Source organism: Lithobates pipiens, unplaced genomic scaffold, assembly GCF_037356315.1.
Source record: "Lithobates pipiens isolate NorthernLeopardFrog02 unplaced genomic scaffold, aLitPip1_a1.2 Scaffold_35, whole genome shotgun sequence".
NCBI lineage: Eukaryota > Metazoa > Chordata > Amphibia > Anura > Ranidae > Lithobates > Lithobates pipiens.
The window spans coordinates 13,189,761-13,205,239 of NW_027507811.1; the positions used below are offsets into that span (position 1 = coordinate 13,189,761).

At 44.0% G+C, this 15,479-nt stretch overlaps 1 protein-coding gene across 1 annotated transcript; it reads right to left on the minus strand.

Annotated features, from left to right (window-relative positions):
• Positions 1 to 3,544: 3,544 nt before the first annotated feature.
• On the minus strand, positions 3,545 to 15,469 carry LOC143956089 (uncharacterized). The gene is given in 6 exon segments (XM_077466219.1): positions 3,545 to 4,057; positions 4,060 to 5,478; positions 9,134 to 9,141; positions 11,917 to 12,561; positions 12,564 to 13,844; positions 15,336 to 15,469. Coding segments are annotated over 6 exon segments (3,501 nt in total). The 5' UTR covers positions 15,400 to 15,469; the 3' UTR covers positions 3,545 to 3,973.
• Between the last annotated feature and the right edge of the window lie 10 nt (positions 15,470 to 15,479).

Consider the following 15,479-nt stretch of genomic DNA (forward strand, 5'->3'; position numbering starts at 1 on the left):
GTCATATGGGAAACAACTCCTACCACTTATTCCTCCTAACTAGTCATTGGAGACCTGCCATGTTTATATTCATTTTGAAGCAAATGTCACTCTGAGCAATAATATGGATATTCACAGTCTGTAAACAGTAGAGATGCAGAGATATGAATAGGTATCACAAAGTGGATCTGGGACATAGTCATGAGTGTAGACACCTCCCAGCAAGCAACCCCTGAACAAAATGACCAGACGATTGGTCACTGGTCCCTATCAACGCCCCTTTCATCTGACAGCAAAGAGATGCCAAGACAATGGTCAGTTCTGGCACTTGTGGGCACAGATTGGTGGCAATTGCAGGCACTGGTTGGTTGGTGATTGCTGGCAGTGGTGGGCACTCAATTGTGATCAGGGCACTGATTACATACCTAGCTGTCCCCTGTGAGGAGATGCCGCTGATCGGCTCTCCTCTCCTCACGCTCTGTCAGTGTGAGGCGAGGAGCGCCAATTACCGGCATCTCCGTGTTTACATGTGACCGGCTGCGATTGGACACAGCTGATCACATGGCTATCTTTACCCAGATCGGGGTCGCGCAGGCTGACATGAGCTATTTTTTCAGACCAAGCCTGGTCCTGCTTTCTCTATGTTGAGATAACAGCTCTTTTGAAATATAAAGCCTCTGAATTCCTGGAAATAAGGGAGGAGGGAGGAAGTTCAGATTTCTACTATGTCTGTTAGCCAAGACTGTCATGGCTGCCGTAAGGTTCCCTGACAACATGGCCGCTAGATACAGCTTTTTGCGTGTCCAGTACATGATATCAGCCAGAAGAGTTGGCCGATCACATGGTAAAGAGCCGCAGTCGTGGCTCTTTACCAAGATCGGGGTCGCGCAGCGCCGCGATCGCGCCGTGCTGCTAGGACACGGCGTGCCTGCAATTGCTGCGCACCTCCGGGGGGGGCGTTTGAGAGAGAGAGAGCAGTCCTTCTGGGAGGCCACCATATGACGTGGGCGGGCGGCAACTGTTTAAGCTTTATGTGCATTAAGGTATTTACGACTGCTATCTGTTGGTTCTCTGGATTGAGAGGGTGACAGTTTTATGATAGGCCTGCACATCCTGTCAGGCCGACATGAGCTGTTTTTTCAGACTTAGCCTGGTCCTGCTTTCTCTATGTTGGGATAACGGCTCTTTTGAAGTATAAAGCCTCTGAATTCCTGGAAATAAGGGAGGAAGTTCAGATTTCTACTGCAATGTTTAATTGTTAGCCAAGACTATCATGGCTGCCGTAAGGTTCCCTGACAACATGGCCGCTAGCTACAGCTTTTTGCGTGTCCGGTACATGATATCAGCCAGTAGAAGAGTTGGCCGATCACATGGTTAAAGAGCCGCGGTCGTGGCTCTTTACCAAGATTGGGGTCGCTCAGCGCCACGATCGCGCCGTGCTGCTAGGACACTGCACGCCTGCGATTGCTGCGCTGCATGCCCCCGGGGGGGCGTTTGAGAGATCAGTCCTTCTGGGAGGCCGTCATATGACGGTGGGCGGGCGGCAGCTGTTTAAGCTTTATGTGCATTAAGGTATTTACGACCAGTATCTGTTGGTTCCCTGGATTGAGAGGGTGACAGTTTTATGATAGGCCTGCACATCCTGCCAGGCCGACATGAGCTGTTTTTTCAGACCTAGCCTGGTCCTGCTTTCTCTATGTTGAGATAACGACTCTTTTGAAGTATAAAGCCTCTGAATTCCTGGAAATAAGGGAGGAGGGAGGAAGTTCAGATTTCTACTGCAATGGTAAACTGTTAGCCAAGGCTGATATGGCTGCCATAAGGCTCCCTGACAAAATGGCCGCCAGCTACAGCTTTTTATGTGTGTACAGCCTGGCCCTGCTTTCTCTATGTTGAGATATCGACTCTTTTGAAGTATAAAGCCTCTGAATTCCTGGAAATAAGGGAGGAGGGAGGAAGTTCAGATTTCTACTGCAATGTTTAACTGTTAGCCAAGGCTGTTATGGCTGCCGTAAGGTTCACTGACAAAATGGCCGCCAGCTACAGTTTTTCATGTGTCCGGTACGTGATATCAGCCAGCAGAAGACTTGGCCGATCACATGGCTAAAGAGCCGCGGTCATGGCTCTTTACCAAGATTGGGATCGCGCAGCGCCGCAATCACGCCATACTGCTAGGACACGGCGCGCCTGCGATTGCTACGCTGCACACCCCGGGGGGCGTTTGAGAGAGCGGTCCTTCTGGGAGGCTGTCATATGATGGTGGGCGGACGGCAACTGATTAAGCTTTATGTGCATTAAGGTATTTACGACTGCTATCTGTTGGTTCCCTGGATTGAGAAGGTAACAGTTTTATGATAGGCCTGCACATCCTGTCAGGCCGAAATTAGCTGTTTTTTCAGATCTAGCCTGGTCCTGCTTTCTCTATGTTGAGATAACGGCTCTTTTGAAGTATAAAGCCTCTGAATTCCTGGAAATGAGGGAGGGGGGAGGAAGTTCAGATTTCTACTGCAATGTTAAACTGTTAGCCAAGGCTGTTATGGCTGCCGTAAGGCTCCCTGACAACATGGCCGCCAGCTACAGCTTTTCATGTGTCCAGTATGTGATATCAGCCAGCAGAAGACTTGGCCCATTAAAGTCTCATAATAAATGAAGGAGCACTTTTGGCAGAACGTACCGCTTTATCATTTATTATTATACAGGATTTGTACAGGGACAACAGTTTCCCCAGCGCTTTACAATACAATTCAAAACAAGAGGGTTAGGTGGACCCAAGAGCTTACAATAGATTTTTTTCATCTTCCAGTATTTCTATGGATTCGTACATTTAATGAAAGATTTGTCCGTGGCCTTCTCTCCGATGTTTACTTAGTCTTCTTCTGTCTGTAAAACATTAGACGTGTGCACTGCCGAAAAAATTTGTTTTGTTTTTGGTTCATTCGTTTTTTCTTTTTTTTTAGTTTTTCACGTCATTCTTTATGATCGAAATTCGTAAAATCGAAAATTCATAAATTCTAAAATTGGTAAGTCATCATACATCTATTGAAAGAATTGTCCAGGGCGTTCTCTCCGGTGTCTCCTTAGTCTTCTTCTATCTGTAAAACATTAGACGTGTACACTGCCGAAAAATTTGTTCGTCTTCATTTTTTTGGGTCATCGATATGGTCGAAATTTGTAAATTCATAAATTCTAAAATATTCTAATAACTAATAAATTATAGGTATTGGAATTTCCTTTCAAATTTGGCTGTTAGTGAATGTAACGAATACAAATTTATCCGAAGTTACGAATTATCTGAAAATTAACAAATTTTTCATCTAAACAATTGAAGCGGAAAAAAATTTATAATAATCTTTTTTATTATTATTGTTATTTATTATTATTAATTCATTACATTCCATTCGTTTAGATGAGATATCCGTTATTTCAGAAAATCCGTAACTTTGGATAAATTCGTATTCGTTACGTTCACTAACAGCCAAATTTGAAAGGAAATTCCAATACCTATAATTTAATAGTTAGTAATAGTTAAAGTTATTATTCATCAGTTATTATTTCAGATTTTCGGATTTCCAAATTTTTGAATTTTTAATTTCCGAATTTTTGAAAATTCAGAAATTAGAATTTTTGGATTTTCGAATTTCTGAAAATGAAAAAAAAAATAAAAAATTTGGAAATTAGACTTTTTTGATGTTTTTATTAGTCAGTAGAATTTTCGGATTTCTGAATTTTCAAATTTATGGAAAAACTCGGAAATTGGAATTTTTGGATTTTTGAATTTCTGAAAATGTAAGTTTTTTTAAATTAGACTTTTTTTTACGTTTTTATTAGTCAGTCATTATTTCAGATTTCTAATTTAATTCGATAAATTCGTAATCCAGAAATTTAAAAAATTTATCAATTCAGAATTTTCAAATATTAGAATTTACGAATATTCAAAAAAAATAAATAAAAAAAATGGTAAACGGGTTTTTCGTTAATTTGGATATCTCAGAATTTACAAATATGTCAAAATGCGTTCAAAAACGAATTCAGAACGAAACAAACTACGCGTGTCTATAAAACATTTCCCGCACTCTGCAGGCACTGAACAGGCTCAGCGGTGTGTACTTTCAGGTGTTTAACAAGCGAGTATTTCTGAAAGAAAGATTTCCCGCACTCTGAGCATGAATACGGACGCTCGTCCGTGTGAATTCTCTGGTGTCTAAGAAAGTTTCCTTTGTCAGTAAAACTTCTTCCACACTCTGAACAGGAAAAGGGACGCTCCCCTGTGTGAATTCTCTGATGCCGAACAAGGTCTGCTTTCAGGGTGAAACACTTTCCGCACTCTGAACACGAATGCGGACGCTCACCCGTGTGAGTTTTTTGGTGCCTAACAAGGTATCCTTTGCAAGTGAAACATCTCCCGCACTCTAAACATGAATAGGGACGCTCACCCGTGTGAGTTCTCTGGTGTCCGAGAAGGTTTACTTTTTTAGTAAAACATTTCCCACACTCTGCGCATGAAAAAGGGTGCTCCCCTGTGTGAGTTCTCTGGTGTGCAATAAGCTTTTCTTTTTTACTGAAAGATTGTCCGCACTCTGAACAAGGGAAAGGACGCTCCGCTGCGTGTATGGCCTTGTGTTTATTAAGGTTTCTTTTCTGATTGAAACATTTCCCGCACTCTGAACATAAATAAGGATGCTCGCCGGTATGAATTCTCTGGTGTCTAAAAAGGTCCCCTTTCTTAATGAAACCTTTCCCGCACTCTGAACATGAATAAGGCCGCTCCCCTGTGTGAACTCTCTGGTGTATAACAAGGTATCCTCTGTCAATGAAGCGTTTTCCACACTCTGAACAGGAAAAGGGGCGCTCGCCCGTGTGACCTCTCTGGTGTACAAGAAGGGAGATTTTCTGTGCGAAACATTTCCCGCACTCTGAACAGGAAAAAGGGAGCTCACCCGTGTGACTTCTCTGGTGTACAAGGAGGGAGATTTTTTGCGTAAAACCTTTCCCGCACTCTAAACAAGAAAAAGGACGTTCACCCGTGTGACTTCTCTGGTGTACAAGGAGGGAGATTTTTTGCGTAAAACCTTTCCCGCACTCTAAACAAGAAAAAGGACGTTCACCCGTGTGACTCCTCTGGTGTGTTAGAAGGAAGGCTTTCTGTGCAAAACTTTTCCCACACTCTGAACAGGAATATGGACAATCACCAGTGTGAGTTCTCTGGTGATTAACCAAGTAAATCTTCTTAGCAAAACGTTTCCCACACTCTGAACAGGAAAACGGAACATCACCAGTGTGAATTTTCTGGTGACTAACCAGGTAACTCTTCCTAGCAAAACGTTTCCCACACTCTGCACAGGAAAATGGACAATCACCTGTGTGAATTTTCCGGTGACTAGCCAGGTAAACTTTCTTAGCAAAACTTCTCCCACACTCTGAACAGGAAAATGGATGATCGCTAATGTGAATTCTCTGGTGATTAACCAAGTAAACCTTCTTAGCGAAGCTTTTCCCACACTCTAAACATGAATAAACATTTTCATTGTGAGGACTTGGGCAGACATCTGAGGTCATAATTTGGGATTTATCAGAAGGTTCCTCGGGATTAGAAGGATCCATTGATCTTAGATGGACATCTGAAGTCATAGTATGGGATTTATCAGAATATTCCTCGGGATTAGAAGGATCCATTGATCTTAGATGGACATCTGAAGTCATAGTATGGGATCTATCAGAAGATTCCTCAGGAATAGAAGGATCCATTGATCTTAGATGGACATCTGAAGTCATAGTATGGGATTTATCAGAAGATTCCTCGGGATTAGAAGGATCCATTGATCTTAGATGGACATCTGAAGTCATAGTATGGGATTTATCAGAAGGTTCCTCAGGAATAGAAGGACCCATTGATCTTAGATGGACATCTGAAGCCATAGTATGGGATTTATCAGAAGATTCCTCGGGATTAGAAGGATCCATTGATCTTAGATGGACATCTGAGGTCATAGTATGGGATTTCTCAGAAGGTTCCTCAGGATTAGAAGGTTCCATTGATCTTAGATGGTCATCTGAAGCCATAGTATGGGATTTATCAGAAGATTCCTCAGGATTAGAAGGATCCATTGATCTTAGATGGTCATCTGAAGTCATAGTATGGGATTTATCAGAAGATTGCTCAGGATTAGAAGGATCCATTGATCTTAGATGGTCATCTGAAGTCATAGTATGGGATTTATCAGAAGGTTCCTCAGGAATAGAAGGATCCATTGATGTTAGATGGTCATCTGAAGTCATAGTATGGGATTTATCAGAAGATTCCTCGGGATTAGAAGGATCCATTGATGTTAGATGGTCATCTGAAGTCATAGTATGGGATTTATCAGAAGATTCCTCGGGATTAGAAGGATCCGTTGATCCTAGGTAGATATCAGAAGTCATAGAAAGTAATTCATCAGAAGATGTCTCAGGATTAGAAGGATCTATTGATCTTAGATGGATATCTAATGCCATATTATGTGATTTATTAGAAGAAGCCTCCAAATTACAAGGATCCAGTGATCTTAGATGGACATCTGAAGTCATAAATTGTGATTTATCAGAGGATTCCTCAGGATTAGAAGGATCCATTGATTTTAGATGGTCATCTGAAGTCATAGTATGGGGTTTATCAGAAGATTCCTCAGGATTAGAAGGATTCATTGCCTAGTTTTACCTAGTATTACTTTTGGAGAATATTGTGCAACGTCACTGTCTCCTGCAGTACAATCTGGAGACACAATAAGATAACAGTGTGATGTATTTAACTTCCAGCAGTACAGGCCATCTGTCGAAAAACACAAATTTTGAATATATGTTATGTTTTGTTTTTTTACGTCTTGCATTCATGAGTCATGTATATCAGTACAGCATTCAGAACTTTCTCAGAGCTCTGGCACTGAATTCGATAAAATCAGAATAATATAATTAGGATATATCTAAGCTCATATTATAAAATAACTCGAATATAATAATGTTCGGTGAGTAGCGGTAAGTATTGTAAATAAAAGACATCACAGTGACTATGGAGGAAGAGGACGGACATGACGGGGGGATTACTGGGTGTAAATAGAAAATAAGATCTTATTACCTGCTCTGCATGATCCAGCTACGTTTGCTCTCCACTCTCTCCCCCAGGTCTTCCTGTCTTTATAACTTCCTGTCCTTGTGTGACATCACTTCCTGTTCTTACCCGACATCACTTCCTGTTCTTACCCGACATCACTTCCTGTCTGAGCGGGCCACACAGTAAGTGATATCTCCATCTTGTGGTGAGTTTATTAACTGCACCCTACGTTTTCATATTTTCCATGCTTCCTTGTAGTTCATTCTTCCGTTATATGAATACATTATGACACACACATTCAGTTAAAATTGAATAAATGGGAAACATATAATAAAAAAAAGCAATCATTTGATCTTCGTATCTGACAAAGAATTTATTACGTTTTCTGAGAAAACTACAGAGAACTGACAAACATAAAAGACAAATGTACAAAAATTTAATCGAATATAGAGAAGCACAGAGCAGAGCTCATGTTAACCATATCAAAGCGTGATAAAGAGGTGCGAGTTTAAGGACAAGTAAGGTGTTCTGTCCCATGGGTATTTCTCGTTTGTAAGACCAGTAAATGTCACCTTATGAATGGTAGTTCCCGAAATGCCAGTTCGTCGATAAAAACACATAATTGAGCAAAGACAATAGGAAAAATAAGTAGAAACAAAGAGGAAAAGGAGCAGACAATAAAAAGGCACTGGAACCTGGGAGGGGTGGGTTTGGGGGTTCCCCGTGAGATCCAGCCATCAGTAATGTCCCTCTAGCTTATAGTGGTCAGTTACAATTAGAGAAGGTCTACGTCTAGATGCAGGTGATCATTGTAGTCCAGCCATGGGCCCTAGACCCTCAAATATTTTGCAGGAGTATCATTAAGTACCATATAGAGGTCAACGTTTCGTGTACCATGGTCCTCATAAGCCTCTATTTGACCTCAGAAAAATTTAGTGATAGGTGTCTACGGGCTTTAGCTAAGGTCTACCAAGAACACGGACACCACCATCTGACTCTGCTGTTTATTTAGGGAGAAGCACGGAGAGAAGCACGGAGCAGAGCTCCCGTTAACCATATCAAAGAGTGATAGACGTCTACGGGCTTTAGCTAAGGTCTACCAAGAACACGGACACCACCATCTGACTCTGCTGTTTATTTAGAGAGGAGCACGGAGAGAAGCATGGAGCAGAGCTCCCATTAACCATATCAAAGAGTTATAGACGTCTACGGGCTTTAGCTAAGGTCTACCAAGAACACGGACACCACCATCTGACTCTGCTGTTTATTTAGGGAGAAGCATGGAGAGAAGCATGGAGCAGAGCCCCGGTTAACCATATCAAAGAGTGATAGACATCTACAGGCTTAAGCTAAGGTCTACCAAGAACACGGACACCACCATCTGACTCTGCTGTTTATTTAGAGAGAAGCACGGAGAGAAGCATGGAGCAGAGCTCCCGTTAGCCATATCAAAGAGTGATAGACGTCTACAGGCTTTAGCTAAGGTCTACCAAGAACACGGACACCACCATCTGACTCTGCTGTTTATTTAGAGAGGAGCACGGAGAGAAGCACGGAGCAGAGCTCCCGTTAACCATATCAAAGAGTGATAGACGTCTACAGGCTTTAGCTAAGGTCTACCAAGAACACGGACACCACCATCTGACTCTGCTGTTTATTTAGGGAGAAGCACGGAGAGAAGCACGGAGCAGAGCTCCCATTAACCATATCAAAGAGTGATAGACGTCTACGGGCTTTAGCTAAGGTCTACCAAGAACACGGACACCACCATCTGACTCTGCTGTTTATTTAGAGAGAAGCACGGAGAGAAGCATGGAGCAGAGCTCCCGTTAGCCATATCAAAGAGTGATAGACGTCTACAGGCTTTAGCTAAGGTCTACCAAGAACACGGACACCACCATCTGACTCTGCTGTTTATTTAGGGAGAAGCACGGAGAGAAGCACGGAGCAGAGCTCCCATTAACCATATCAAAGAGTGATAGACGTCTACGGGCTTTAGCTAAGGTCTACCAAGAACACGGACACCACCATCTGACTCTGCTGTTTATTTAGGTGTGGTGTAGGTTTAACAACAGTGCCTCCTATGGGTTATGGGTGAGATCGATATGTAAAACCGGCCAAAGCATACTGTAAACCTGTACGAGTGGCTGTGGGGCAGAGGTACTGGGGACAAATTTGGATATGTGGTCATATAGACTAGTGACTTGAGATTGGGGTCTGCACCCGTGTCGGGCCGATGATGAGGGGCTTCCTCTTTTCCTGCTGGATTTTTTTAATTTATTATAGAGAATCGAAAAAAAAGAGGAATTGGGGAACACAAATTTTGGCGAGGAAAAAAAAGCTAGGAATCTCAGCTGTTAGATCTTACCACATGGGTCTCTAATGCCACGTACACACCACCGAACTTTCCGACAGACTAGGGCCGACAGAATCATGTGTGGGCTAATCCCAGAGACAGAGAGATCTGACTGGTCAGAAAAAAATTTTTTTTCGACCCTTTGGGTCTGGAGGTCCCCAATTTTGCATGAAGGTAGAAGGGGTTCAAAAACCCTTAATCGCCATGTTTGAAGCTTCTGTGACTTATGGTTCCGGAGATATGGCCAACTAACCGAAAAAGTTCATCAGACGGACCTAGAAATAGAACATGTTTCAAATCTGTTCAATTCCTATCGGGAAAACCGTTCGTCTGTATGGTGGTCCAAAGGACCAAATACGACGCAAGGGAAGCTATTGACTACTGGCTATTGAACTTCCTTTTTTAGTCCCGTTAACAACGAACGGACTTAGTCCGTTCATGTGTGGCCAAGTCTGTTCATTCGGAAAGTCCGTCGGACCTAGTCTGCCGGAAAGTCCAGTCGTGTGTACGCGACATAAGGAAAAGAAAAGGTCGGTAAGAGACTTAGCCTAACATACTCCACCTATAAGTAAAATCTCTCTTTTTGCCAGATTGTACCAATTTAATTAACTATTTGCCAACCAGGCCAATTCTGACAATTTGCTCCTACATGTAAAAAATCAAGTTTTTTTTTTTTTTTGAAGAAAGTTGCTTAGAACCCCCCAACCATGTCACTGGAGTCCTCTTCCACTCCTCCATGATGACATCACAGTGGATGTTAGAGACCTTGCACTCCTCCACCTTCCGTTTGAGGATGCCCCACAGATGCTCAATAGGGTTTAGGTCTGGAGACATGCTTGGCCAATCCATCACCTTTACCCTCAGCTTCTTTAGCAAGGCAGTGGTGGTCTTGGAGGTGTGTTTGGGGTTGTTATCATGTTGGAATACTGCCCTGCGGTCCAGTCTCTGAAGGGAGGGGATCATGCTCTGCTTCAGTATGTCACAGTACATGTTGGCATTCATGGTCCCCTCAATGATCTGTAGCCCCCCAGTGCCGGCAGCACTCATGCAGCCCCAGACCATGACACTCCCACCACCATGCCTGACTGTAGGCAAGACACACTTGTCTTTGTCCTCCTCGCCTGGTTGCTCCCACACACCATCTGACCCAAATACGTTTATCTTGGTCTCATCAGACCACAGGACATGGTTCCAGTAATCCATCTCCTTAGTCTGATTGTCTTCAGCAAACTGTTTGCGGTCTTTTCTTTTGCATCATCTTTAGAAGAGGCTTCCTTCTGGGACGACAGCCATGCAGACCAATTTGATGCAGTGTGCGGCGTATGGTCTGATCACTGACAGGGTGACCCCCCACCCCTATAACCTCTGCAGCAATGCCGGCAGCACTCATATGTCTATCTCCCAAAGACAACCTCTGGATATGATGCTGAGCACGTGCACCCAACTTCTTTGGTGGACCATGGCGAGACCTGTTCTGAGTGGAACCTGTCCTGTTATACCGCTGTATGGTCTTGGCCACCGTGCTGCAGCCAGTGGCGTAACTAGAACCTTCAGGGCCCCGATGCAAGAAACCATGAAGGGCCCCCCTGAACCCCAGCCAGGGCCCTTGCCTCCGAGTCCGGCGGTGGAACTCCATGGCGTGGTCACAGGTATGACCTTTGTGAGCCCTGTAGTTCCACCACTGGCATCAGTCGTTTTTTTTTTTTTATTATTATTTTTGTTTAATTTTTAGGTGCCCCATCTGGCTGGGGAGAACAGACATCGGACTGAGTGGCAATGCATGGAGCAGAAGAGGGGTACTCTGAGGAGCCGGCCGAGGACACAGGTCATGCGGGGAATGCACAACTAAAGAGCAGCCAGTGCGATAGTCGAGCATGGAGCTCTGCTAGTCACCCTCCACCTCCAGCCACCCGTGTGCATGGTGCACTGGTACCCCTAGCTGCCTATGCTGCTGCCGGCCATATGTAGAGGGGGGCTGCATGGGCCCCCTGCATCACAGGGCCCAGTTGCGGTCGCGACTGCTGCACCCCCTATAGTTACGCCCCTGGCTGCAGCTCAGTTTCAGGGTCCTGGCAATCTTCTTATAGCCTAGGCCATCTTTATGTAGATCAATGATTCTTTTTTTTTCAGATCCTCAGAGAGTTCTTTGCCATGAGGTGCCATGTTGTTGAACTTCCAGTGACCAGTATGAGAGAGTGAGAGCGATAACACCAAATTTAACCACACCCGCTCCCCATTCACACCTGAGACCTTGTAACACTAACGAGTCACATGACACCGGGGAGGAGGGAAAATGGCTAATTGGGCCCAATTTGGACATTTTCACTTAGGGGTGTACTCACTTTTGTTGCCAGACATTAATGGCTGTGTGTTGAGCTATTTTTTTTTTTTTAAACTTTATTGCTTTCAGAAAGAATGAACAACATTCCTTATAACAGTATGGACTGTGACCGGTCCCCTTTATGGAGAGATCTGGGGGCGGAGTCTGGATCTGAACATGAAAAAGGACTCTCCCCTGTGTGTATTCTCTGGTGTCTAAGAAGTTTACCTTTATCAGTGAAACACTTCCCGCACTCTGTACATGAATGAGGACGCTCACCTGTGTGCCTTCTTTGGTGTACACGTAGTCCTCCTTTGTCGATAAAACATTTCCCGCACTCCGAACATGAAAAAGGACGCTCCCCTGTGTGTATTTTCTGGTGTAAATGAAGGTGATCAACCCTAGGAAAGCATTTCCCGCACACTGAGCATGAAAAAGGACGCTCACCGGTATGAATTGCCTGGTGTCTAAGAAGGTCTCTTTTCGTCATGAAACATTTCCCGCACTCTGAACAGGAAAAGGGACGCTCGCCCGTGTGACTTTTCTGGTGTGCAAGAAGGCTCCCTTTCGTCGTGAAACACTTCCCGCACTCTGTACATGAATGAGCACGCTCACCCGTGTGACTTTTTTGGTGTACATGAAGTCCTCGTTTGTCAGTAAAACATTTCCCGCACACTGAACATGCAAAAGGACGCTCCCCTGTGTGTATTCTCTGGTGTAGAAGAAGGTTTCCTTTCTCAGTGAAACATTTCCAGCACTCTGAACATGAAAAATGACAAGTCGCTGTGTGTGTTTTCTGGTGTCTAAGAAGGCTCCCTTTCGCAGTTTCCCGCACTCTGAACATGAAAAAGGACGCTCACCCGTGTGAACTCTCTGGTGTATAAGAAGTTTTCCTTTATCCGTGAAACACTTCCCGCACTCTGTACATGAATGCGGATGCTCATCCGCATGACTTCTTTGGTGAATACGTAGTCCTCCTTTGTCAATAAAACATTTACCGCACACTGTACATGAAAAAGGACGCTCACCTGTGTGTATTCTCTGGTGTATAAGAAGACTCCATTTCACACTGAAACATTTCCCGCACTCTGAACATGAAAAAGGGCGCTCGCCCGTGTGAATTCTCTGGTGTATGAGAAGTTTTCCTTTATCAGCGAAACATTTCCCGCACTCTGTACATGAATGAGGACGCTCACCCGTGTGACTTCTTTGGTGTATACGTAGTCCTCCTTTGTCCGTAAAAGATTTCCCGCACACTGAACATGAAAAAAGACGCTCATCCGTGTGTTTTCTCCGGTGTAAAAGAAGGTGATCAACCCTAGGAAAGCATTTCCCGCACACTGAACAAGAAAAAGAACGCTCGCCGGTATGAATTGCCTGGTGTCTAAGAAGGCTCCCCTTTGCAGTGAAACACTTCCCGCACTCTGAACATGAATAAGGACGCTCACCAGTATGAATTGCCTGGTGTCTAAAAAGGTTATTTTTCGTAGTGAAACTTTTCCCGCACTTTGAACATGAAAAGGGATGCTCACCCGTGTGACTTTTCTGGTGTCCAAGAAGTTTCCCTTTATCAATGAAACATTTCCCACTCTCTGAGCATGAAAAAGTACGCTCTCCCATATGACCCCTGTCACATAAAGACAACTCCTTGGGATTAGAAGGATCCATTGATCTTAGATGGACATCTGAAGTCATAGTATGGGATTTATCAGAAGGTTCCTCAGGATTAGAAGGATCCATTGATCTTAGATGGACATCTGAGGTCATATTATGGGATTTATCAGAAGGTTCCTCAGGATTAGAGGGATCCATTGATCTTAGATGGACATCTGAAGTCATAGTATGGGATTTATCAGAAGGTTCTTTAGGATTAGAAGGATCCATTGATCTTAGATGGACATCTGAGGTCATAGTATGGGATTTATGAGAAGGTCCCTCAGGATTAGAAGGACCCATTGATCCCTCCAGATGGTGAGGTCTGTGATGTGCGGTTGGAGTAATGGGATCTTCTCCTGGAGAACATTGTGTGATGTCATCATCTTCTGCCTTGAATTCTTGAGGTAAATTTGAATCTCCCTCCGAGGTTTTCAAAACAAAGCGTCCATCTGTAAGAAAACAATTATTACCCACTTGAAGACCCGGCCTTTTTTTGTATTTTTCGCTCGAAAATTATTTATAACTCCCAGACCCAAAATATATATACTTTTTTTTTTTTAGCAGAGACCCTAGGAAATAAAATGGTGATCGTTGCAGTTTTTTTATGTCACACTGTATTTGTGCAAGTTTTTCAAAAGCAATTTTTGTGGGAAAAATACACTTTAACGAATAAAAAACAAAAAAAAAAAAAACACAATATACACCCCAATTTTTTGTAACATATGAAAGATGATGTTACACCAACTAAATAGATACCTAACAAGTCACACTTTTGAACACACTTGCGTGACGACTGTGAATTGTGGGTCGGTGATGTCACGTGGGGAGGTGCCACCAGGTGATGTCGCCAGGTGGCTCCGCCCCTTACCTATTTAAGAACTGTCAGATGGAGGAACAGGCAGTCGCCGGTCAGCCTTCCTTGCAGGCTGAGGTTTTTTTTAATTATCTTTTCGGGTCTGGGGGGGGGGGGGGGCGTAGTGATTGACGATGGATCTACATTTTTGTCTTTTTAATAAAGTAATTGTCAAAAACGCCCTGTGTGTTTTTGTTTATTTGACACTTTTTTTTGGTGAGTAGGTTACAATGTACCCCATACTCATTCACATAGGAGGAGGGGGGGGGGGCGGGATCTGGGTGCCCCCTTGTTAAAAAGGCTTCCGGATTCCGATAAGCCTCCTGCCCACAGACCCCCACAACCACCGGCCAGGGTTGTGGGAAAGAGGCCCTTGTCCCCATCAACATGGGGACAAGGTGCTTTGGAGTAGGGGGGGGCAGAGCATCCCCCCACCCAAAAGCACCCCCTATGTTGAGGGAATGTGGCCTGGTATGGTACAGGAGGGGGGGCTCGCCCCCCCCCCCTACATTTTCTGGCCTGCCAAGGATCTGGTATGAATTTTGAGGGGACCCCACACTATTTTTCTTTTCATTTTAGTGTGGGTGTTTCTTTCACAATCCATACTAGACCTGAGGGTCTGGTATGGATTGGGGGGGGGGGGGGGGGGGTAACCCACGCCGTGTTTTTTTATTTATTTTGGCATGGGGTTCCCCTTAATATCCATACCAGACCCAAAGGGCCTGCAATGGATATTGAGGGGACCTCCACACTGGTTTTTTTTTTTTTCGATTGCCAGAAAATTCAGCAAGCCCACAGATGATGACATTGTTAAGGACACGGTGGCCAGCTTCCCGCTCCTTAACAACTTATTTACTGTGCGTTCAGCGGGCAAACATCGCGCTGAACGCATGGAAAATTCGGGTGTTCACCAAACACCGAAACGGGTGATGTTCGGGGCCGAACTCATGCTTGGCCCAAACTGCTCGCCCATCCCTACTGGAGATGAAGAAGTTGGGAAATTTGTCTCAACCTAACAATGTAAATACATATTCTGTAGTCATATAAATAAATAATAATGTGAACTGTTTCTCTATTCATTACTTACTTGTGTCCTCATGTAGAGAAGATTCCTCCTGTTTACTTTCCATAATCATCTCTCCCTCCTCCATGGACTGCTGATCTCCACTCACCAACCTCTCTTCTTCTTCCTCTTTAACCTCAACTTTGATGTCTTCCCGTTCTTCACCCT